The sequence below is a fragment of the Heloderma suspectum genome, chromosome 4 (genome assembly GCF_057233095.1).
Source record: "Heloderma suspectum isolate Gila_16-S chromosome 4, 16-S_ref, whole genome shotgun sequence".
NCBI lineage: Eukaryota > Metazoa > Chordata > Lepidosauria > Squamata > Helodermatidae > Heloderma > Heloderma suspectum.
In genome coordinates, this window is record NC_139461.1 from 192,423,320 (window position 1) to 192,448,398 (window position 25,079).

General features: G+C 40.8%; 1 protein-coding gene across 1 annotated transcript in view; it reads left to right on the forward strand.

Annotated features, from left to right (window-relative positions):
• Window positions 1-25,079, forward strand: part of COL11A1 (collagen type XI alpha 1 chain) — a 331,740-nt gene that overhangs the window by 262,662 nt on the left and 43,999 nt on the right. Inside the window, exons 44-50 of the mRNA XM_084851680.1 lie at window positions 3,332-3,385; window positions 6,335-6,388; window positions 8,267-8,374; window positions 16,061-16,114; window positions 16,426-16,479; window positions 16,581-16,634; window positions 23,906-23,959. Coding sequence (XP_084707806.1) covers window positions 3,332-3,385; window positions 6,335-6,388; window positions 8,267-8,374; window positions 16,061-16,114; window positions 16,426-16,479; window positions 16,581-16,634; window positions 23,906-23,959 — 432 coding nt within the window. The remainder of the gene's footprint in view (window positions 1-3,331; window positions 3,386-6,334; window positions 6,389-8,266; window positions 8,375-16,060; window positions 16,115-16,425; window positions 16,480-16,580; window positions 16,635-23,905; window positions 23,960-25,079) is intronic.

Here is a 25,079-nt window from a genome sequence, read left to right on the forward strand (position 1 = left end):
GACCTTTCAAGAATTTATCCCTTGATTGCCTGAGGGGTCATTCAGGAATCATAATCATTCCCATCTCTTGTCTGGGGTTTGCAACCCCGTGTAAGGATTGCCTGGGTTAGGTATGCCAGAAATCCAGAGTCCCTCCCCTTGTGTTCAGAACCATGGAGATGGCAACGGGGAAACCACATTGATGAGGATCTCAGTCACGGTAGTAGCATTTAGCTTTGGACTGTTCTGGAATTACATAGAACCTATAGCTACTGACCATCAGCTATATGATTTCTGAAGAGTGTAACCATTAAGCTTTTGCCGTGGGATACCCTGCAATAAAGAAATCTCACTGATTTGGGTGTCCAGTGTCAGATTGCCTCAGCATGTGCACTGGGAGGAATCAGGAAACCTGACAAACAATAACAATCATCTGTCTCTGGTGTGCCATGTTGTTTTACTAGGGATGTACGGACTGTGTAAAATCTGCTCCGTCTGTGTTTTGCGGATTGTCAGATGCCTTTCGTTCCGTCATCCACCACAGACAGTTGCGATTTTTTTTTCATCATACGGAAAAATATGGTAATAATTACTTAAATAATTACGTAAGTATTTACGTAATTTACCCCAGTACGTAACATTTAGTGTATTGTCCCCTATTCCATTATATGTACGTATTTTTCTACGGTTTTATATGCATAAATTTCGGGAAAGTAAAAAAAATCATCCAGAAGAAAGTCCACGGACTCTGCAGGGCCTGAGGAGGTCACCCCGCTGCGGATTCTGCAGGTCAGATTCTTAGAAATCCAAGCTCATTTTAATCCATCTCAAATTTCTCCAGCAGCATCCCTAGTGTTTACCCCAGAAATGTTCTACACTATCCGTATCAACATATTCCATATTATTTCTGATGAGCTACTTAAAAAGTTCCTGATATGGGAGAAAGGAACAGGGTATTATTAATTTATTTTGCCTGGGGCCCCAAAATATCTAATTTGACCCAGTAGCAGCAAGAGTCGAGATTGAAAATAATGCAGCACAGGGAGCTTCATACGTGCATCTTTCTGATCAGGCAGAGATATTAGTTTGTGGGTCCCAATACTCTAGAAGCAGTAGAAAAATATTTGGAAACTCCTGACAAAGCTATAGATGAAAGTTTCCAACAATTATAGGGGGTAACATGATGTTCAGAAGCAAACACAGGATTCTCAGTCCTGTGTTTGCCACTGACATACTAAGCAGGATTCAGCACGGAGAGGTGCTGAGTGAGGGGGGTGGTGTTTAATCCTTCTCTTGCCCAGAAACTATCTGTAAGCAATTCCTTTTTTTCTGGATCCCCATCTCCTTGCTGCTCTTCCCAATTGCCTAGGAAATGCACCTAGCTGGCTGGGAGGAGGTATTGCAAAGGAAGTGTGGTAGGTGGGGTAAATGTTAAGCATACTCCCTCCTGCCCACTATTTCTCCCTTGTAAATACTCCCCCTATCACTCCTTTATACATTGGCAAACCACCCATAGTTTCACTATCTACCTATTATATTCTGCAGGTGAGAGAATACTAGAGATGTATAAGAGATTCATTTCAGTTCATTTTTGATCAGGATATACCGAGTTCTCACCTTCCACTCCAGAGTCCAGACCAAACACAGACTCAGATGTAATCCGCAGTCGATCTCCACACATTTCTGAACTTGCAGTGTGATTTGTGGGCCAAAACAATTGTGTTCAACAGCAAGCATACATTCAAAAAAAGTGCATGAAAAAAATGCATACTTTTGAAAAATGCACACAAATGAGCTTTCATCAATGGGAAAAGAATGTGTATGTTCAAAGATGTGCACAATTAATGTGTACATTTGGAAAAATACACTCAAAATTATGCATGGATTTTCATGCAAAATCAAAGCTCGCAATCTGATACCGACTCAAGTTGGAACAAGCTTTCGATGGAATTTGGAGAACTTCATGAGCTAGACTTTGCTGATTCCCACATCCCTAGAGAATACGTTTGCTCATTCTCACTGGCCTGGTTTAGGCAATCATATATTGGTCTAGTAAGCTGAGATCTGAGCAAGCCTTTTGCCCATGCATATCGCTTCTTTGCTCCTCCCTTTGTGCTGTAGGGATGGCGGAGAAATCCACCACAGACTCCAATGAGGCCGGATTCTTTGGAATCCGGCTCCCCAGAGTCCGTGGCGGAATGGACTACCCCACCACCACCACCCAAAATCCCCCCCGGGATGGAACCTACCTGACGGCAGCTGGTCGATGTCGCCATCTTCGTTCCGTTGTCGGGCTGCAATATGAAATGGCATCCGGTGTAGGGAACACCATTTGCGTCCCTGCCATTGGCCATGATTGGCTATGTAAATATTTATGTAGCCAATCACGGCCAACGGCAGGGACGCAAATGGCATCCCCTATACTGGACGCCATTTGCGTCCACAGACCAGCTGCAGCTGAAAGTCCGGCAGTGGCCGGAGCCGGCCGGCGGCTCTGCGGACTCCCCGCGGAGCCAGCCAGGGAGGATTCTGGGGGGAGGACCGGATCGCCTCCCCCCACCTGCGGATGCCCCGGACCAGAACAGGGTAAGTACTTCGTACACCCCTATTGTGCAGTGCCTGAATCCAATGTGGAATTCTTAAATTAGTCATAATTTCCCATTTCATCTGAACTGGGAAACTACAGTTACCACCTTTGGGAGAAGCCAGGATCTTAATCTTCAAACCATGATTTAGGATCCTGGCATATTGTGAAGCTGGTAACCATGGTTTCCCAGTTTGAATAAAATGGGAAACTATGGCTAATTAGAGGATTCATTATTTAATCATGGCTCACACGAAGGGTTGTGCAAAGGGGCTGTGCTTGCACGCAAAACACTTGTTTGTGTCTCAGCTTATTAAGCCTAGATATGATCATATGAATGCAACCGCTGCCTTACAAAGTCAACAGTATTTATTTGCTTACAATCCAAATTGCTATAACGTTGCACAGAGAAACAAGAAGCTGCCCTTCGGTTGATCACAATTAGAGTCACTTTTCTGTTGAAGGAGGCGTGGGGGCGAAAAACAAAAACAGAACAGTTTCCTTCATTTAAAATCCAATTAAAGTTGGTTTCAACACAAGGCCATGTTGTGCTTTGAGCCGTAGCACTCAATACCTGTACTAATCTGTCATACCCAGGCGTGATTGATCAATGCAAAATGGCCCTCCATAGGTACTTGCTTGTTAAAAGGCGGCATAAGGCAGAGAGAATAATAAGGTGACATTTAAAGGCACTTCAGGATTGACCACAGTTAACTGAAAAGCCAACCCTTCTAAAGGAGAAATTTAACTCCTTTCTTTCTATTACAGGGTGAAATTGGAGAACCAGGTCAGAAAGGAAGCAAAGGTGACAAGGGAGAAAATGTGAGTGTTTTCTTTTCCTCAAACTATTGCCTTTACTATATTGCTTGTTTTTATTGCTTGGAAATAAATGAATGAATGAAAACATGTATCAAAAACCAATATGCTGAGCAAGCAGTTAAGAGGCGTATGTTTTTCAGAGGCATTGACATTTCAGACCAATAAAAGCAAAGGAATAGGGCTTGGTGTTCCTTTAGAACACCTTTAAATGACAGTGTCACGAGTGTTTCAGAGATGTCCAACTTCTGTGTTCTTGGGGGACCACTGTCCTTGAGACATGGAAACACATTTTGCTCCAGAATTCAGCCCTTTTCTGGGTGGCCCAGATCTCTAATAAAGTCAGTATCATCTAGTAACAAGGGAGTATTTAAGCTAAGATGTATTTGGGCATTCTTGGGGCCCAGGGTCAGGCTATCTGACGGACTGTCTCCTCCAAATATGAGCTTGTCTGATCACTCAGATTGGAGGTCTTAATCCATGTACCTTGTTTCCTCTGAAGTGGGGCAGGGGGCCATGTATGAGAGGACCTTCCCTAAACTTTGAAATTCTCTCCCTCGGAAAAGGGGTCTACCAGCTTTGGGTTGGCCTTGCTGGCCAAACCAAAAATTGTAGTCATCAGCCAGCCCCTGCCAGCCCCTCCTTTCCAATGGAAAGGCCAAGTGGGGTGAGGGAGCTCCCCCAGTTAAGGTTTCCTCTCTAAAGCCTCTCTGCACACCCTAGCTAGCAGAGCCCAACACTACTTGTCCACACCTGATCTTTCCTGACAGAGGGAACATTTCCCCATTGCCTGCAGGAAACACCAGCGATGTTTGGTGCTAAACCATCTCCAACCTTTCCCCCAGTTTTGGAGCTGGGAAGTGGGAAGGGTGGAGTTTGCTTTGCAGCTGTCTGGACGATCTGTGCCTACCCCTACAGCTTTAAAGTTGGGAAAAAGTCCTGCCACTCCATATGCTTGACAGTAGGTGGCATCACAGTTGCCAAGCCAACAGCAGCAAGCAGGTTTAATGAAAACAGCCCCAAAGATTTGCTTATCCAACTTCCAAAAGGCCATCCAGCAGACGATAAAAACATGTATTTATTACCAAGTGATGTTTGGAAAAGTGGTAGCCGAGCTGCCTGTGGTCTGCTTCTGCCGCTGCTTATATCTGGTTGATTTGCTGCTATTTATCATTTATTGTTTTACGTCGTCTTGCTGCTCTCTTCGCATCTGACTTTGTCTTGCTGTGAGCATTTCTTCTAATGGATTATGTATTTGATGATGGATATCTTTTTCTCTTAATGCTTTGTTTTGGTTTTGTTGTCACCTTGGGCATCCTAAGGATGGGATTAAACAATTTTATATAAAATAAAACTAAAAAATGTGGTGTGGGCTATCGCTGTATTTTTGAAAAGAAATCCCCCTTCCTTATGAGGGAAACTATCAGCAGACCTTTTATAATGCCCTGATTCAAATTTGGATACTCACCGTTGCTTTGTGGTTGTTGACAGTCCTCACATTTTGGACATTCCCCATCGCCCATGTACGTGCTTGGGTCCTTTTTACAATCACGTTGTTCTTCTAATTTGTTCGGTCATCTCTGCATATAAACATGCCTGTCCGTTTTCTTTCCTATTTTAAAAAGATGCTCTGCTGTGCAAAATTCAAGTCTTAATTTAGTTTTATCAGTCTCAAATCAAGCAGTCCTAAAGGGAGCATTTTCAAGAAATATATGGTTTATAAAAGAAAAAAACAACCCTCTGACTTGTTTGGAATGTGAGGGCAGGTTGCTGAACATCGTTTTAAATTCCAATTTATTTATACACCCTAGCGTGGCTAACTCAAAAACAGCTTCATTGGTAATGTCCTTTCCTAGGACAGAATAAATAGACTTCACGTAAACCACTTTTTTGTTTAGGTCAGATTATTGTTACACCGTGCAATTCAATCACACATATTTCCATCACACGTGCCATTCCATCAGTCTGCAGCAGAGGAAGTGATGGTAAGAATGACCACTCCATCAACTCTGCTGCGGGACTAAGGGTGCAATCCTATGCATGTTTAGACAGACATGTTAGTTGGTGAATGCTTGGAGTTGTAGGACTTTTTTTCTGTCTAAACATGCTTAGGATTGCGCCCAACTGTCTTCGGTTCTTCTGCTTCCTTAGCTGTCACTAAGCAGCAGCCATTCCATCAGTCTGCAACAGTCTGCGAAGCAGGGCCATTCCATCAACTCTGCTGAGAGAGTATTTTTGACCCGTTCTCTCTTGAATTGTTTCCATTGCAGTTGGTTGTTATACAACTGTTTTAACTTCAGAACTAGTGCCTCAGTTTGGTTTTTCCTTTCCTTTCCTTTCCTTTCCTTTCCTTTCCACCTCCCCATCCCTGTTTCTTTTTGTAGCATACTTTTCAATTGTAAGCCTGAGAGCGGGGATTGCTCTGGGTGCCTTTTTTATTGAAAAGCAGGATTAAAAATGCAAATAGATAAATAAAATGGAAGTCAGCATAGGAGATTTTGACCAATCACAAGGCTGATTTATAGTTTCATTGTGGAAATATGATTTCAACAAGAAGCATTCAGTTTGGAGATGGATAATAAAATTATAGTTTTTTTTTCTGTCCATAAATCTCAAAAAGATCGGATATATTTTCGGGTTTTTTAAAAACCGGGAGATACCATGGTTCATGTCTGAATGGAAATCCACTTTTAAACATCCTGAAATACTGCAAGCATAATTGCCTTTGATAAATGTCAGTTTCATATGTATTGTAGACAAGCAAGTCTAAGACCTCGGGAGATGAACAAATAACACTTCACTGTCTTGAATGTAAAAGACCTGAGTAACAGCACCATCCCTCCAAAGAAATGTGGAGATGCTTATTAGGCCTGAATAATGCAAAATACCCTCCTGTGGATCCGCTGCTCATCTGACTTTAGATGCTGGCATTACCTTCTTTTCCTTTTCTTTCAGGGTCCTCCTGGACCACCGGGTCTTCAAGGTCCCGTTGGCGCTCCTGGTATAGCTGTGAGTATCCTGCTTGTTAAGCATAAAAAATGAGTCCTTTTTCCTGAAATCTCATTAGTTACACCAAAACTTCAGACATAATTTATGTAGCTTAAAATGGAGAAGATCTTAAATCACATCCTCAAGGCATCTGTGCCAGTATGTTCCCATGCTTACTACAGGCTCCAGTCTTAGGTCAGCACTCTGCTGTTTCAGTCTTACATGAGTGTATCAGTTCAAAGGCATGAACAGCAGCAAAACATTGGGATAATGCTTTGGGATCAGTTAATTACAGGATATGTTACTGAATGCATATGGAAGCACTACTAGTGTTTACAGGAGCTTGTTCACTTGATCATCATTTGATTATTCACAGTTGAATGTATGAACTGGCCCTATTGAAAACAGATGACACTGGGTGATCTGAAAAGTTCTGGCTATGGTGTTAAGGTGTTTAATGGCTCATTCACACATCACTTGATTGCATTCATCAACTCATGAACCTGCATGTGTGAATCAGCTCCAGTTTTCCCAATGATGGTTGCTGATATTTGTGAGTGGAGTGGCTATAGGCAACATTTAAAATGGGTTTCTAGTAACTCAGGTTTAGCATCAGGGTACTTTTTTTTATTTCTGCATAGTTGAATGTGGGGTTGATAGCAAAGTAATGGCTGTAGTCAGAATGCTAAGTGGGTAAGCTGATTTTCAGCATGCAGTGGTTTCCCCAACATTCCTTTTTGAATCACAGGGTAAGGCATGTGCAATGGGCCCACAAAATGGGGTATTTGTTGTGTTGGTTGTCCAGCTGTTTAAATTTCATGCAGAGATGTAAAAACTAAGGGTGCAATTCTATGCATGTTTAGAAAGCCAACCATGCCAGGAGTTGTAGGACTTTTTTCTATCTAAACATTCATAGGATTGCACCCTAAGTCTGGGAACTTGCTCTTTGGATACCCTCTTCACTTAGGATCTTTTCAGCTCAATTTCTGAGAAGCAAAATACACCACTTTTGTGCGGATTCTAGATAGCTTTGAAAGGTAGCACCAGTATTGTGGATTTATTGTATTTTCCCAGCACTCAAACCAGAAAAAAAGTCCTTTCACCTCACAATACATCAGTTGTGATATTGTTGTGTGGAACATGCCCTGGTGAATACTACCTATGACATTACTGTGACAGGCAACCGAACTCCCACACCATTTTATGACCTCTTTAAAATGTCTGTTTTGCAAGCTAGTAACTTTTATGGACTTACTAACAAGGATGGAATAAAGGTTGCAATCTTACATGTTGTTTGACTGCTTAAATGCAACTGAAGTCAATGGGATTTTTATGTAGCCTAGAGAATTGCAGTCAAATTGTGTGCTGGACCCGTTCCTGTCCCCCCCCCCCAGTGCATGCACGCATGCACACACACACACACACATTCTCTAGGCAGACCTTTATACAGAACTAACATAGTTTAAAAGTTAGAATGCTTATTGTTCTCTTAACATGAATATTCCCCAATTAGAATTAACCAGCATCTGCCAACTCCCAGCACGGTAGCTGCATTGATCAATAAAGTACATAACAAAATCTCATTTGGTGACTTTATTATGACTGGGCCACTTACTTTAATTGCATCTGGAGGACACAAGTCTAAGTTCACTGTAACTATTGAATAAATGAGTCAGAATATGTTCGCACAATGTAGCTTTCTTTTTATAATTTAGAATCTTCTCCCAACTTCATTATGTGGAATTAAATCTCATTAATTTCAATGCCACATAATTTAGCATCAGAACACCTCTGGCATTAGTAGGAGTTGTTGTTTTTTGACTTTCACTAATTTGGGATCATATTTTTGAAATTTGACTGTGAAATGTATTGATAACTGTGTTTGTTTTAATCTTCTAGGGGGGTGATGGTGAGCCTGGTCCAAGAGGACAACAAGGGATGTTTGGACAGAAAGGTGATGAAGGCCCACGAGGCTTCCCTGGTCCTCCAGGACCCATTGGTCTCCAGGTGTGTTTTCTCATTGTCTTTAATTCCCCCACAAAACAAAGGGAATATCCTAATTTCTATCAGATTAAAGGAAGTACTTCTTCACCCAGCACATAGTTAAACTATGGATTTTGCTATCACAAGATGTAGTGATGGCCACCAACTTGGATGGCTTTAAAAGGGGGTTAGACAAATTCCTGGAGCTGAAGTGTATCAGTGCCTAACAGGCTTGATGGCTATGTGCTACCTCCAGTACCAGAGGCAGTATGCCCATGTATACCAGCTGCTGGGGAACATGGGTGGGTGGGTGCTGTTGCACTCGTGTCCTACTTGTGGGTTCCTGGACGACAGCTGGTTGGCCACTGTGAACAGAATGCTGGACTAGATGGACCCTCAATCTGATCCAGCATGGCTCTTCTTATGTCCTTATTACAAATGACCACTCTTTAAAATTTAATGCTAATACATCAACAACCCAAAGTGTGTAATTATCATCATCATCATTATCATCATCATCTATATACCACTTTTATCTCAGTAATTCTTACAAACAACCTAGTAAGCAGGGTAGTAGTGTGTGAATGAATGTGAATTTTGAACTAGGGACTTCCTCAGTAGCTAAAATAATCATGGGAGCTAGAACCTTCTCTACAAGGAAAAGCTGAAGCCTTTGGGCTTAATAATTTAGAAAAAAGATTACTGGGGAAGGCATGCTAGAGCAGCCTTCCCCAATCTGGTGCTCTCCAAGTGTCTTGGACAGCAACGACGGATGGATGCCACCCACCCCCCAGTCAGGTTCTCCAGGTGCCCACCCAGCCCCTGCCCCCACTTGCATGCCCCTGGACCTGTGCTCAATTGTCTGCACTGGGCTATTTACGCCTGTGATATTGCGTATATGGGCGACATTTTGTATACAAGTCTATGTGCGCATTTTTGCAATCGACATATTTTTTTCACAACATGATCGGCGATCGCTGCGCAGGAGGATGGGGCCTGAATAAGTGTAGGCAGCTCGGTGAACATGGGGGTTTGAGTGGAGGCAGGGGCTAGGCAGGAACAGCTTGGGGGGGCGGGCAGTCCACCAGTCTCCTGGACCAAAATGGGCACCTATGTCATCCCTCACAGCAACTAGGAATGTGCCAATGTGGAAACCCGCCCCCATCCGGGATCAGCAGGTGCCCGCTGAAGCGCTGCCCCCACCTGAGCCCCCATGAGCTTGGCAAGCCACCCACCCTCACCCTGGGTCCCGTCCGTGAGTGCCTGCTATTTTGCCATGTATATTTTTTTAATGAAAAAAGGAGCTAATTAAAAATGTGCATATTTAATTCCTCTACTATTGCATAGATTAAGATTTCCCAGCCCAAATGTGCGCATATTTAAATATGTACATTTTAATTACCTCCTCCCTCATTGGAAAAAAAAACCCTCGGCAAAATGGCGAGCACTCACAGACAGCTGCAGGTGAGTGCGGGGAGCATCCAGGAGGGCATGAGTGGAGGCAAGTGAGACCAGGGGCTCGACGGGCATGGTCCTGGGGTGCAGGTGGGAGTGGGAGCCCAACGGTCTCCCGGACCCAGTCGAGCATATATGTCATCTCTCACAGCAACTGCCTCATTCACAGCCACCATGGCCAATGGGAATTGCAATTCACTACATCTGGAGGGCACAAGATGTGCTAGAGGTTTATAGAAAAAACACCATAGAAAGAGTAGAAACATCTTTTGGAAACATTATTTTTGTAACAGTAATAAGAAAGACAAATAATTGAAGACCCTGTAAATAAATTAGCAAAGACTATAATAAGGGCACAGATACAACAAGAGAGGTAGTAAAGGTAAAACTCCATAGAAAAAGGACATAGAAAGAAACAGGTTTATTAGACATGAGTAGCCATGAAATTATACGAGGACAGAACATCTGACCAGAATGACTCACGAGATTTATCAGTATGCCAACAGGTAGAATGTTGGCTGGCATCAGCTATGAACAGATACCAGTTGAAGTTGTCAGTATGCATTTGCCCAGTGGAGACATGAATTTGTTTTGTGAGGTTGTTGACTGATTTTACTTAATATTTTTGAAGACAGCCTAGATTGCATTCCAAATAGACATATTTTCCTCCCTCCATCATAGCATTACAACACAGATGGGGCTCCCAGTGAAATTGGTTGGCTCTAGATTCAGGACCAACAAAATAAAGTACTTTTCACACAATATATAATCATCTTACGGAATTCACTGCAACAAGATGTGGCACTGATGGTCAGTAGCCAACAAGACATCTTTTTAAAAAGTAAATTGAGTGCAGCATTTAGGAAGGGGCCATAGCTCACTGCTAAAACACATGCACTGCAGTCAAGAGGTACCAGGTTCAAACCTCAGCATCTCCACATAGGTCTGGGAAAGACTCTTGCATGAAATTCTGGAGAGCCACTCCCAGTCAGGGTAGATAATACTTAGCTAGGTGGACCAGTCCTCCTATGTTTCTAAGTACTGGACAAATTCATGGAGGATAGATCTGTCAAGAGCGGGAGTATTATCTAAATGGAACCTCCATGTCCAAGGGCAATTTACTCTGAATACCAAATGCTGTGGATGAAAAGTGGGCCAGGGCTGTTTCCTTCTTGGCCTGCTTGTGGGGCATCTGGCTGGTCCCTTTTGTCCTCTTTGAACAAGGATTTTTAATATTATTTTGGCTCACCGTTTGATCTTGTAGACACTACACTAAACTCATGACCCTCATGAGTATCAGCCCCATAGCAAGCTGCCATATACTGAGTCAGACCCTTGGTCCATCTAGCCCATTATTGTCGACATGCACTGGCAGCAGCTCTCCGGTGTTTCAGACAGCATTCTTTCCTGGCCCCACCTAGAAATACTGGGAATTGAACCTGGGACCTTCTGAATGCAAAGCAGGTGCTCTACCACTGAACTATGGCCTCTCCCAATGAGGTTGTCCCTTTGGGGCACTCAAGCAGCCAAGCAAAGCTCCAAAAGGTAGGATCAGTCAGCCAAAGTGCTGTAAAGTTTGCATAGCAACATATTCAAGGGTGCAACATTTGATGAAAGGGCTCAGTGCAATGTTTTGGAACACTTTTCAGTTTATGAATTAGCATAAATATATTTCTGGACAGAAAATCAAACATGTTTTCTTTCCTTTTATTTACACGTCAAGACTTATTTTTTAAAAAAAACACTACGATCATCTAAATGTGGTAGAGCACTGCAACATACTAGGATTGTAAGTTGACTGATGAATATTGCTCTTTTTAAGCATTAGAAATGTCAGTGCAGTTTAAATTTGGTCTGCGCTGAAAGGAGTATTATACTTCACCTTTGTGTATTTTAATTTAGTAGAATGCTACGTAAGGGTAATCACCCATTAGTTTGAGACGTAAACAAATGAACAACGTGCTCTAGTCGAATTACGTTTCCTTGAGTCTCATTTTCCTTCAAGTGTACTACTTCCATGCACCAGGATGCCATGGGCGGTGATGGTAATAAGGACTACTGAGCAATCAAGAGCTTTTTGTTAGTCACTAATGTGGTTCTCATAGTAACAAGGAAAACTGCTATAGAGCTTAACCCCTTTTTTTGCTTATAATGTTTTGTGATCATCAAATCTCACTGGGTGTATTGAAATTGTCCTTATGGTGTCTTATTTTTGTGCCATTCATACTTAAAACAAGTAAATATAGCACCAATAATGCTCTTAAAGATATATGCCTTAAAAGCTGAGCTTTTTAAAAAACTATTTGTTTATTATTTATATATCACCCTTCCTTCCAAGGGAGCCCAGGGTGGTACGAAACATAATGAAATAAGTGAGTTATACATAATTTAGGGTGTAATACTAGGCATGTTCAGACAGGGAAAAACCTACTTTTCCTGTCTAAACATGCCTAGGATTGTGCCATAAAATATATACTTTTTCAGTGATAGCGCTGAGCCTATGACACTCCTTGCCTATAAAGCTATTTTTGTGTTCCTTCTTATACTTGTAAAAACTTACTTATTTTATTCTTTCTTTCTTTCTTTCTTTCTTTCTTTCTTTCTTTCTTTCTTCCTTAAATGTATACATGGCCCAACTGGCAGATGCCCTTGCATCAGTTTGTTAATTTATTTATTACAGTTCTATACCACCCAGTAACTCAAGCTCTCTGGGCAGCTCACAACAAAGTTTATAATGATAAAAACAAACAAAACAACAATAAAATAACAACCAAAACAATAAATTCAAATGGCTGTTCATGATTATTTTTCCTAGACTGTCTGAGGCTGGTTAGCTGCTTTCCTGCTAAAATGAAGAGTTTTATGGATGATGATGATGATGATACTGATAAATGAAATGTGTCTAATTATAATAAGGAAGAAGACAGTTTCCCCCTAATTTGAAATGCTAATTACTGGCTGCCTAATCCTATTATAGGTGCTTTTTGGGTCCTCTCCCATGTTTCAGAACACATGTAATAGATGTCATAGATGGAACCAATTAGATGGAATGAACTAAAATGTTTTCTTAGATGCTGTACAACCACAGCCAAACACTGTAGGAAACACTATAGAAAATGGCTGATTGAAAACATGAATGAAACTTCTGAAATTCTTCATAGTAGATAAAACTGACAATGAATCTTGGCTCCACTGAAAGGAAAGTGGGCAAGGTTCCCATTGGTTTCAGGAGTGAACATATTTCAGTATAATGATTTGCAAGGCTGTATTTGAAGACTGTGATTTGGCAAACATCAGAATACTTAACCTTAAACATGTCTATTCTCTCTACCATGGTCATTAATGGTACCATTTACAAATTTAAAAGCTGAACCTGTATTTAACTTTCAAAATAATTGAAGGGCCTAAGTTTGAATTACTAAAGACAAGTTTATGGCTCAATACATCTTAATAATAAAGTGCCTGATAAGTTGTTACTCTCTGTCATGACAGCAAATTGTAATTGATGAGATACTTGCATCCACAACACAGAGGTCTTTACCTTTTCTACAGTCACACCTACAAATGAGTGATTTCTAGGCCATTATTCATCCAAGACATTTAGGTTGCAATTGTCCTAACCCTTACAACATCAGTGCAACTGTTCTATAGTTAGATATTTATTGTGCAGTTTGAAGTCCCATCCTAAACACCGTGGTGCAATCCAGCCAAAGATAAGCACTTTTGAACCCCAGTGGATTCAATGGGACAATTAATCACATACATTTATTTATTTACTTGTTTATTATGTTTATATCCTGTACTCCCTGTAAGAAGCTTAGGGCAGCGTAAATGATTCCTTGTCCCCAATTTTTTCCTCACAACCTGCAAGCAAGGATAGACTGAGTGATAGTGACTTGTCCAAGGTCACCCAGTAAACTTCATTTCTGCCTGTGAGGAGTGCTAGGCTCACCTCAGTCCTGTTCATGAGCATTCGTGTAGGGATGCTCACTTATGTGCGCGTCCCTTCTCCAATGCTTGCAACATCCCTGGATGTGGGCCTCCCACTTCTGGTTCAGGCAGATGGAGATCTACAAATACACAAGGTAGTTTTCTTTTACATAGTACTGATTTGAAAGCCTTTACCCAAGGCTGCCTTGCAAGCTCATGGCCAATATAATTACACCTATTAGATGATGAAATACTACGCAGTTATTCCAGCATCATGAACTGACATGGAACTGGAAGTCATGAAGTGGATAAATCTAAGTCCTTCCCAAAATAAGTAACTAGCAGTTCTGTGACCCAGTTAAATCAAAGTACTACCTTTTCAGCCAGTTGTAGTCCCGCTGACTTCAAACTCTAATCAGTTTAAATACATTGTCACCAATTTAACCAGGCAATGGAATCAGGCTGTATGTTACCCACTTTTAAATTACTAACGTGAAATTTCAGTCGGCTGTAACTGACGCACAATCATTGCGACTGTGGAGCACAGTTTTATAAAGCAGAGGAGCATATTGGTTATTGAATACACAAGTTGGTATCAAATTTTCCTTCAGAACCAATCTGTCATAAATGGCTTGAGATTTTACCTGCGTCTAGAGAATAAGATGACAAAGGGTGAGATGCTGCTCCTATTGAAGTGAGTGGCAAAACTCCCATTGAGTTTAATGGATTGCAGCCTAAATGGGCAATTTACACAAAATTGGATTCTGCATTTTGCATGCATCTTTAATGTTACTTTTTCAGTCTGTTAAAAAAAGTCAGTGCGATCCTGCAAAGGTAGTGCATTTGAGTATAATGTATGCTCTGCTTAGAATAATCTATATATCTGCTGACTAACTTTTGCCAGAAATCATATAAGAGTTTAATTTCAAACTTAGAATGTAATCCTGCCCCTGTGTGCATTCACTTGTGTACATGGGGAGGAATCACTGTGGGGCCCAAGGGGGGTTTCCTTCCTCTCTCCATCGCACAGGCCAATACTCTAAATAGGGAATCTGCTTCTCTCTGTTTCCCATCGAGCCCCGCTGTTCCAATCCAGGGCCCACCCCAGAATTTTACTTCTGAGAAGGGAAAGAGAGAATGGGTTCCACTGGGGCCCATGGTAATCCCTTGGCACACACAAAGCCACATTTGTTCCAAGAGGGATCAGTCACTCAGGGTTAAATATTTGCACAAGAGGATGTTTTGAGGTGTTTTTGAGGCTCATTACAATGTCTCCTGCATTTTCACTTTCAAAAACAGCCCTTCCTAAGGCTCTATTGCATGACTATAGCAAACCCTTGCGGACTGTAAGAGTAAATCCACATAATAAATTGTGTATTCAATGGGGGAGACAGACAGTTTCTCCCAAATGATTGAGTGTTTAAGTATGCTGAAGTTCTCAATGGATTCAAAGCACACCAGCACATATGAATGCTAGGGCTTAGTGCTGTGCATCCAGTGACAAACATCCATTTAGTGCATCTCTAAATACACCTCCCATTATATCCTATTTAAAAACTGTTAATGAGACAAGAATGCATTGACTCTGCCATTCTACATCTTTGGCAATCAATTGATATATTTAATTGTGATATTACTTTTTGTTTAAATGTAGCACAGTCTAATAAACTTCCAAGTAATCGGGGGATGAAATGGACAGACAGCACAATATGAAAAGTGAGGTTGTCTCATTCATGCATATTAGATAATAAAATGCTGTCCAAAGAGCACATAGGAAAGCATGAGCCCTCTGATACTGTTTAACTGGAAAGTCTCCTTTCCTGGCTTCATTCTCACCTGGAATCTTTCCTCTACAGCCTACTTTTTCTTCGGAATAAAAGTGGCCAATTTCAAAGTGACTTTTTTAAAAGCTTGTTTGTCTTGTCTCTTTGACCCTGGGTTGCACACAAATCCCATTCATACAGAGCTGTAATTGGTTGGGGCTCTAATTGGTCAGGTATTTGTTTTGTGAGCCCCCCAGAGACCTTATGGACTGGCTATACAAATTCAGCAAATGAATGAATAAATGAGTGAATGAATATATAAATAAAAAGAAACCACTAAACAAAGGTCTCATTACTTACGTGGCTTCATACACTAATTCCAGGGCTTGGAGGGCCGAGCTGCAATGGAATGTCAGGGAAGCACAGAATTACGTTCATATATGAAGATATGTTCAAAACTTACATTTAAAGATGTTCCTCTCATGGATTGTAATTTACGGTATCTCTCAAGTTGAAATGATTCATTATATTGGGTTTTTTTATGCCTTGTTCCTATCACTAGGGTCTTCCTGGCCCACCAGGTGAAAAAGGTGAAAATGGTGATGTTGGTCCAATGGTAAGTCCTGTCCCGTTCTGCCCTCGCCATATTCTGTATGCAATTGACACAGAAAATATTACACAAAATAGGAAACACCTTCTCATTTAATGAACCAGGCCAATGTTGCCATCTAAGCAACATAAGCAGCAGCAACACAGGTGTCTGCACATTCACTACATTCGTAGCTTCCTTTGTCATATATTGGAAGCTCTTAGCTACCTCTGTAAAACATTATACTAAATGCTAAATGGACTTGTGCTGACTTTCATGGCTGTAAACCTGATTCTTTTATTGATGTGTATTTTTATTTTATTTTTTGTCTCATACAGGGTCCCCCTGGCCCCCCTGGCCCAAGAGGCCCTCAGGGTCCAAATGGAGCTGATGTAAGAAACACATCATTCTAATGGTTCTGGCATTCATTATTATTATTATTTGGTAGAAAAAAGTAATGCATGGCCTAATGCAAACTTTCTCATAATCCTAGGGTCCTCAAGGTCCTACAGGTTCAGTTGGCTCTGTTGGAGGGGTTGGTGAGAAGGTAAGCAAACAGATAACCTGGGGGAAATTACTATGGATGGGACAGTGAAGGACAGATACGTGCAAATGTTTTTAATATTGTTATGCTTTATGGTGTAGGGATGTGTCCATGTTCCAATCCGTGGATATTTTTACAACGAACAAACCCAAGTTACTGTCCCCCATGGTTGTGGAAAGAAAATTTTGGAAATACGTGGTAGGGTCTGGTGAGGGCCCCGAATTCAAAGTGAAGTTAGCAGGGCTTCCAATAGTTCTTCTCATTCCTCATCCTGTAGATCATCAGCATAAAGACAAGGTCTTGTTGCCACAGTGGTGGATAGACAGGCATGACTTCTGAGACCCAAGTTTTCGCCCAACGTTCCGTATCTAGAAACAGAATGTACTATATGCAGTTACATGCAATCTGCATAATTTATTTTGCACATAGCATTTGATTGGATGAGTAGGTCACACAGCTCTCTTTCTGGGATTGTATCATTACCTTTGCAGAACTAGGATGTACACCACGTTTTATCCTGCAACATTGCTAAAAATTAAGGGGTTCAAATAGCTGACATAAATAGCTCACTGGGAAACTAAGAGACGGTGCGGACATTCTTTGGCCATGGTTGCAGTACATGCACTCTCCTAAAGTATTGTGTGAATCAGGTGCAGGTCTGTAAACATGGCAGAGCAATGTAGTATGCAAATTGGTCATATGCATATTTGGGCCTAAGTTGTGCTCATACAGAAATTTATCAAATACATGTGCTGCCAAGCTGTGTGTGTTGTGGGGGGGGGAGCGTGCCCCTCCATCTTTATGCCAGTCTTCAGGATTCTTTAAATAAACCCCCATCACCTCTCTTGCTCTTACACAAGAACATCTCACCATCAAAACTATTCATGGCAAAATCATCTCAGCACAAGTTTACCATGTCACAAAATATAATCTAGAAGGATAGCAATGTTTGTCTGTTGCAGCAAAAACAGCAACAGAAGTCATCGCATCGTAAAGACTAGGGGTGCAATTCTATACACCAGAATTCCCCAACTTGGCACTCTCCAGATGTGTTGGACTACAGTTCCCTAGCTGAGGATGATGGGAGTTGTAGTCCAAGACATCTGAAGGGTGCCAGGTTGGGGAAGGCTGCTATAATAAACACCTAGGAGTAAGGCTCATTGAACACAGATGTATAAGCCAATGTATAAGTTTGCAGTGTAACAAATTTATTATGGCATATGCTTTCATGGGCTAGCATTATTCTTCATCAGATGCATCAGATGTTTATGCCATAATAAATTCGTTAGTCTTTAAGGTGCTACAAGGCTCTTTGTTGTTGTTTGTCTACAAAATAACATAAGAACTGGCTCTCAGTGGTACTGTGGGACTGACACTGCAACACTAATAGGAGTTGGAATGATGCTCTAAGGAGTGTCTTTGTCAAGTACATGAGCTCATTGCCTGGGGTTTTGTCATATTTATGATACTGCATTCCATTTATAGTAGACACTGACTTAAAAGCTCAGTGAATATTTCACCAAAATTCTGACTCTTCCCACACTGCTCTTCTTATTTGTTGTATTTTACTATTTTCTCTACTACATTAAGAAGATAAGCAGCCAGGAAAGATGGTTTTCATTCAATTATATGTGAGAAAGAACATATTTATGCATTACAATTTATTTTTGTTGGTTTTCTTTAGTTTAATAGAATCACAGTTTACTATTTTAATGTAGTGACGAAATATGAAAACAAGACATGCAAAAATGAGTTTTGGGAAGATGTAACACTCTTAGACTTTTAGTCTACATTTCTCAAAAATATGGGCAATATACTTGACTTTGGTTTAACTTTTTTATTGGATTTACCTTTCAATGTCACTGGTAGTAGAAATGCAGCAGAAGTAGGTTGTGTGAAAGAGTCCGAACTTGTAATGGATTCTAGTACTACGGTAGTCTCAGGAAGTTAGCAGTGTCCGGAGCATAGCTCCCGCAGAGTCAATGGCACATTCAGAAGAACTTTGCTTTTCTCAGTTCTCATTGCTAGATGACTGCTTATCCAAGAACTTAACACTATGATGGATAGATGGTAAGTACCTGATATTGCCATCTGGGGTGCATTCAGAAATGCTCACCCATAAAAACAAGGTAACGTGTCACCTTGTGTGGCATTCATAATTCAAAAATAAACATGAGAAGGAAGCCTGTCAAACAAAGTGTACCCATGCAAATTGCATCTAAATCCAACAAGTGTCTCATATTTGAAATGGTCAGATTCAGCTAACACATTTGACAAAATGCAAATGTCTTTGGTTACGTTTAGATCTCACTTTTCCCCTCTGACTTCCACCTTTCCTATCAGGATAATGCTATAAGGAATCACAGATTCCTTATGGAAGTTAATGCTGCCACAAAAATCAAATGTTTTTCCCCATGTCTGAATTTTAAAATCGCAAAGTCAAGGCATGGGAATTTGCAAATTGGAATGATATCTTTCAAATCAATTTCAAACTGAATAGAAGTTATCACTTCATACATAGTTCAAAATGCCCACTGAGCTGTACCAATTAAATGGACTGGCCAAGCTCTATATTGATATATGCCCCCAAAATATAATGTAATAGTAACAATGGAATAGAAAACAGACTGAGAGGAAGACATATTCTGGACAGGTAGAATTTATCTGAATGCATAATTTATTCTATTGTAATTACAGAATAATTGAATAAAATGACATGACATGGTTCTGCCTTTACTTTACTTAGTTATCTAACTTTACTTAGTTATTATCACTCATAAGCAGACAGATAGCTTAATCTGTGGAGCTTTGTTTTCCTGGGAGTGTTAGGGTATGAGAAAACAAGATATTCTAAAGGGCCTTCAGAAGATTTCCAGTTTTCTTGACCTTGCAGTTAGCTAAAGAGCAAGGGCCCTCTTGAACTTTCCCTTTCCACTCCTCACAGCTGAAGCCCTATCTAAATTATTTTGCCTCTAACAACAATGAGTCCTTCCCATATTCTTTTTGGTACACTACACATCTATTATCCCTCCAGGTGCAAATCTGTCATAGCTCTGCATTCAGAAACAATGACTGAAGTCTCAGGTCAGTCAACATCATTTGGATTTGTCATGGGCCACTTCTTAGTCACTCCCAGGAAGGGAGGCAGTTCTGTGTCTTAGAGCTCCAGGTACTTTTCCTTCCTGTCCAAAGGAAGATGCAGCTGCTTATTTTAGACACTTCCATTTTTCCTCCCCCACCCCATTTTTTAAAAGCCAGTAAAATAAATAACCTGCAGTTCACTTTACTGTATCCAGGGTTTTCCTTTCCCCTCACAACTTTTTAATGACGTCTGTCTTCCACTGCTGTTGACATCCACCACAAAACTTTGGTTCTACTTCACTTTTTGCCCCCTCCCCCTTCATTTCTACAGATTCCCTTCAGGCAAAAGTTCCCTTGTATTAGTCAAAAGAAATCAGACTTCTTATCAGTGTGTCCAAAATATCCTCTTAATAGAATCAGCCTCAGTGTTTTATCATTTTTCTATTTGTTTAATAAATCTCTGGTCAAGTGCAAAGTGCAGAGAACACTAAGTGCACTGTCATGCCGGCTTGATGGAAGAGGCTTGGATTTTTTTTTTCTCCAGAGAGAAATGCATTATGGGGTAACTACACTACATGTTACTGTATTACACATATAAAAACACTAAACCTTGCAACTAAACTAGCTGGGAGGCCATTCTGGAAGAACTCTCAGGAAGACCCCAGATTTTCACAGGAGTTCTCTGAGAATGTCTAGAAGCCCAAATTAATTACAAGGCAAGCTGGGGGAGGGAAGGTAGAGTTTACCCAACACTACAAATAAATAACATAGGAAGTTCGCGAGTCTTTCATTAAAAAGTGGTTGTGCAAATCAGGCTTCAGCCTTGCTGGCTTAGAAATTTTGCAACAATTCTATTATTTTTTCAATCTGAACTTCTACAAAATTCAGAGTTCCGAAAACTTGCTCAGCCTTCCAGGAACAGTGAGATTCCTTTCACCATAAAATTACACTGTATTTTTTCCCCATCTCTTCTGTTTCCTTTCCTTTCTACACTACTTTTGTGGAAGTATGTTTTGTCTTAAAGTTCCCCTTCAGGCTGTCTTCGTCATCCTAGATAATACAATTCTCAGTCCATTGTAAAGAGTCAAAGAACATTTTGGCATCCTTGCTGCCACTGTTGTTGACTGAGTGAGCAACATTTGATCATGTTCAGAACTGTGTGACTGTGCGAGGAGAAGATATTCAGTTACTGAAACCAATGTTTGAAGCCTTTTTTTAATGTGTGAGCCAACTCCAAATATTTTTTTGCTCTAGTTAATGTCATGTATTTTTAACTACCCTGTTGTTTCCCTCTGCCATGCATGCAGTTGTAGAGACCAAAGTGATCAAAGGCAACTGCTATAAAAACACACTGTGTAATGCAGAATGATTAATGCCTCTAGCCTCCTCAGAACAGGCTAGAACTCTAAAGAGTCTCTATTACACTTGAGCATAAACCACTTAAAAAGCAACTTCTCCCCAAATTGCACTCTTTTAGAGCAACATTTGGAATTAAGGGAGGGGATGGGGGGCAGAAAGGAAGAATTAGAACAAAAGCTTCTGGCTGTGCATTGTTCTGGTGCGGGGAAGCTCTTGCCTAGCATATGAAAGGGGAGAAGGAATGGTAACCATTCACGACATACAGGAATAGCTGAACTGGTGGTGCTCTTGTTCAAATCTGATCTTATGAACCCTGGTTTTGGGGGTCCGTTTCTAAATGGAAGCTGAAGAGCCTGTTTTAAGGGGAGGGCCCATACTTCAGTAGTGGACCATTTTTTTCATGCATCAGGCCCTAGGTTCAATCTCTGGCACCTCCAGTTCAAATGATCTCTGCTGGTAATGGAGCTTAGAAAGCCCTCTGCCTGATCGGAGAGTCACCGCTGATCTGAGTGGACAGTACCAGGCTTCATGTGCCAATGATCTGCATCTGAATAAGGCAGTTTTATATGTTCATATCATGGGCATAGCACCTGCAGTCCTCTGATCTGGATGGAGCAGTGTTTAAACCCTAGATCCAATCATTAGATCTGCAAAACAATTCTAGTCTCAAACCCACATCCAATCTTTTGCTGCACAGCAGCAACAGAGGATGAGATAGAGCTCTGAACTCAGGGGCAGATTTTGTCCACTTGCACTGCCATTGGATGCCAAGGCATCACTAGCCCTTCATGGGGGTGCTGTTTTAGTGGCAGTTCCTTGTCTCAGTTACCGTGTAACCCTATCCTGACTGAGCAGCACTGCACTGAGTGCACAAAATATAAGCCAGCCTTCTGAATACTTTGAAGCTTTGGCTGATTCAGTGTCTCTTAACATCTCACATGAAAATGATATTACACCAAGTGATATTAAACCAATTTCACAGACGTGTTTTTGTCACCAGACAAGTATAGCTTCTTGCCCTGCAAATGACTGGAGGACCCACCTTCTCTTAAACCCTTAGGGTCATGTTCTACAAAGGTTAGTTTTGTTCCTTCTAAGCATAAGTGTAACTGAGCAACCATGAAATGCAATAATTATGGACACTTCATACAGGGGATGTGTTTCTTAGGAGTTGGCTTCACTTTGATGCTCCATATAATGTTTACAGGGTTACATTTCTTTATGAGAATGACAGGGAACATATCCATGACTTATCCAAGGAGGATATGATTAAAAGAAAGGGCTTCATAGTTGTGAAGAGCCTGAAGTCTGTGGCAGAATCCTGACTTGCTGTTTGAAAATTCCCAGTAGATCTGTCATGGGCATGTGAAAAGTCCTTATTGTAGCATAATTCAAATTTTAGATATTAATAAAATTCAGTTTCATATTTTATACTTAGTTTATGTTTATAACTACTGTTACCCAAGAATGAGCCCCCTAATCAATGTCATCCATTCAGTCAGTTCATTCAATAATCAATATAAAGTCTGAAATTATTTGGGGAAATGTGCAAAAGAATACATACAACAGGGAGAAGTGTGCACAAAACCACATTATACTAGGGGAAAATCACTTAAAAATGTGTATATTGGGAAAAGTACATACAAAAATGCATACATTTAGATAAATACACACAAAGACACATACGAATTTTTGTAGGAACTTAAAAACAAAAACAAATGTTGAAAGAAATGTAATGTGGGAAAAATGAGAAACTGAGAAAAACTGAGCATAGATTCATCCATCACTCACCAGAACTTAGTGGAAGACCACATGCTTTGCATGCAGAAGATCCCGTGTTCAATCCCTGGAATTCCCAGTTAAGAGGGTCAGGTAGCAGGTGGTGAACGATGTTTGCAGAAGGCTCTGGAAAACTGCTGCTAGTCGAAGTAGACGATAGAGGGCTAGGTGAATAATTAGGCTGAGCTGGTATCAGGCAGCCTGTGTGCTCCATTCCTAAACGTTCATTGACTGCCATGAGACCTTTTAATTTACAAAACAGCATTGAGCTGCATGAACAAATTCAGTGAAGGAATGTTTGAGCCATAACTTGCAGCATCTGTACATACCACCACTTCAGTCATACAGGTGGAACCAAATCAAACTACCATTCTCAGTGGGCAATGCTATAATGTGCATGTGCATAGCACCCTCAGTGCACACACACACTGATATTATGAGCCAAGAGAAACACTCTGAATACTGGGGAGCTTTTCCCAAGTGCTTGCCAAGAAAGCTCATAAATACCGAGCCAGTCTCCAAATCAAGCCAAGGGGAGCTCACCAATCACTCCTCATTGCTGAAATGATATATTTAGGTTTGGTGTGATTCTGAGTTTGGGCTCAAGAGAAGCATGAATTAAACATTTCTTTAATACTGTGTAAATGTTGCCTTATACAGATTTTCTTAATGTATGTCTTGTAAGCCACCTGGTTTACTAAAGAGGTATCATCACCAATAAATAGTGCTGTGTTTGCTTTGGAGGCCTGCAATGAAGATTTTGTTGGCATATTATTTCATTTATTGTCACTATGTTTATTTATGATTCTTTCCCTAGTTTGAGTGTCTAACATCATTTTCAGTTAAATTAAAACACTTTGAAGTTGCTTTCCATTAGCATTTTCTAATTCTCAGGGATTTACTTCCAGACCACAAAAACACACACACACACACACACACACAAAACTGTTTGATGGGAGTTCAGAAGAAAGTAGATATTGTGTTAGATTTTTTTCTCTAGTAAGAAAGACATAAGTCAATGCATAATGCATTAATTTTATCCTTGATTCTCATAGGGTGAACCTGGAGAAGCTGGTAACCCTGGGCCTCCGGGAGAAGCTGGCACGGGTGTAAGTATTGCTCTTTTTAAGTAGCGTTTGCAAAAATGGTTCTAGAGGAGACTTGTTGCTATATAACTTTAGGGGGACATCATCTCCCATTCCTATCTCTCAGGAATTATGGATGATTTCTTTTTATATTAACTAGAAAAAGCTAGCAGGATTGGGCCCATGTTGATGTTAGCGCTTTCATACCCACAATTCGATAGTGATGATGTCAGGGTTCCCCTTATTACCTGGACCCTCTGAGCAACTCCTTAAGGATCTCATGTGTCCTTAGGAGTCCCACCTTCCTTTTAAATTTCCCCTTCCCAGTAACATGGGATTTAGGCTGTAGACGTGGGGTGATTGACACACCAGACACTTGGGGTTTAACCACAACAAGTTACTGGTAAATTTAAAGCAAATAGTCACAACTAAAGGTGTTTACACAGTAGAGCTGAGTGATACAAAAGGCATTCAAAGAAAATAAAATTTGCAAAACACAAGTTCCTTTACCCTAGCTATCCTTATACTTTTCTAGGCTGCTTTTTCCTGCTCACTCTTCAGACTCTGCTCTCTCTTCAGGCTCTGTCTCTGCTCTTATTGGCTCTCTTGCTGTCTTATATACCCCCCTCCCTCAAAACCGAAAGTACTGCTTCAGATCTGAAGAAAGGAAACAAATGGAGAAATGAAACGACTCTTCTCATGGTTACCCCCTCCCAACAGAAACTCCAGGCCTCTAAGCCTGACCATTTTTCCCTTTGCCTCTGTAGGCCTCAAATCTTCATAAACGAATTGCAGCCTGCCTGATTGTCTATTAGGCCTAATAGCCTGATTAGTTGTTTTGTTTTATTAATGAATACTTTTCTCACTGCTTTCCTTCCCCAGCGTCTTGTAATAAGAAAAAAGAATAATTTCAAAAGCTGACCAAGTGAACTTACTTTCTGAATATGGATGCTGATGTGAAACTTCCTAGTGTTCTACAAATAGATAGATATATTCAATATAACTTCAGCAAAACATCGCCAATAAAATGCGGTTATGCTTTCTTCAGAGCTTTTTAAAGATGGTTCTCTTTCTTACTCACTATGAGATGTGTCAGTTATTATTATTATTAATTACATTTCTATACCACCCCACAGTCAAAGCT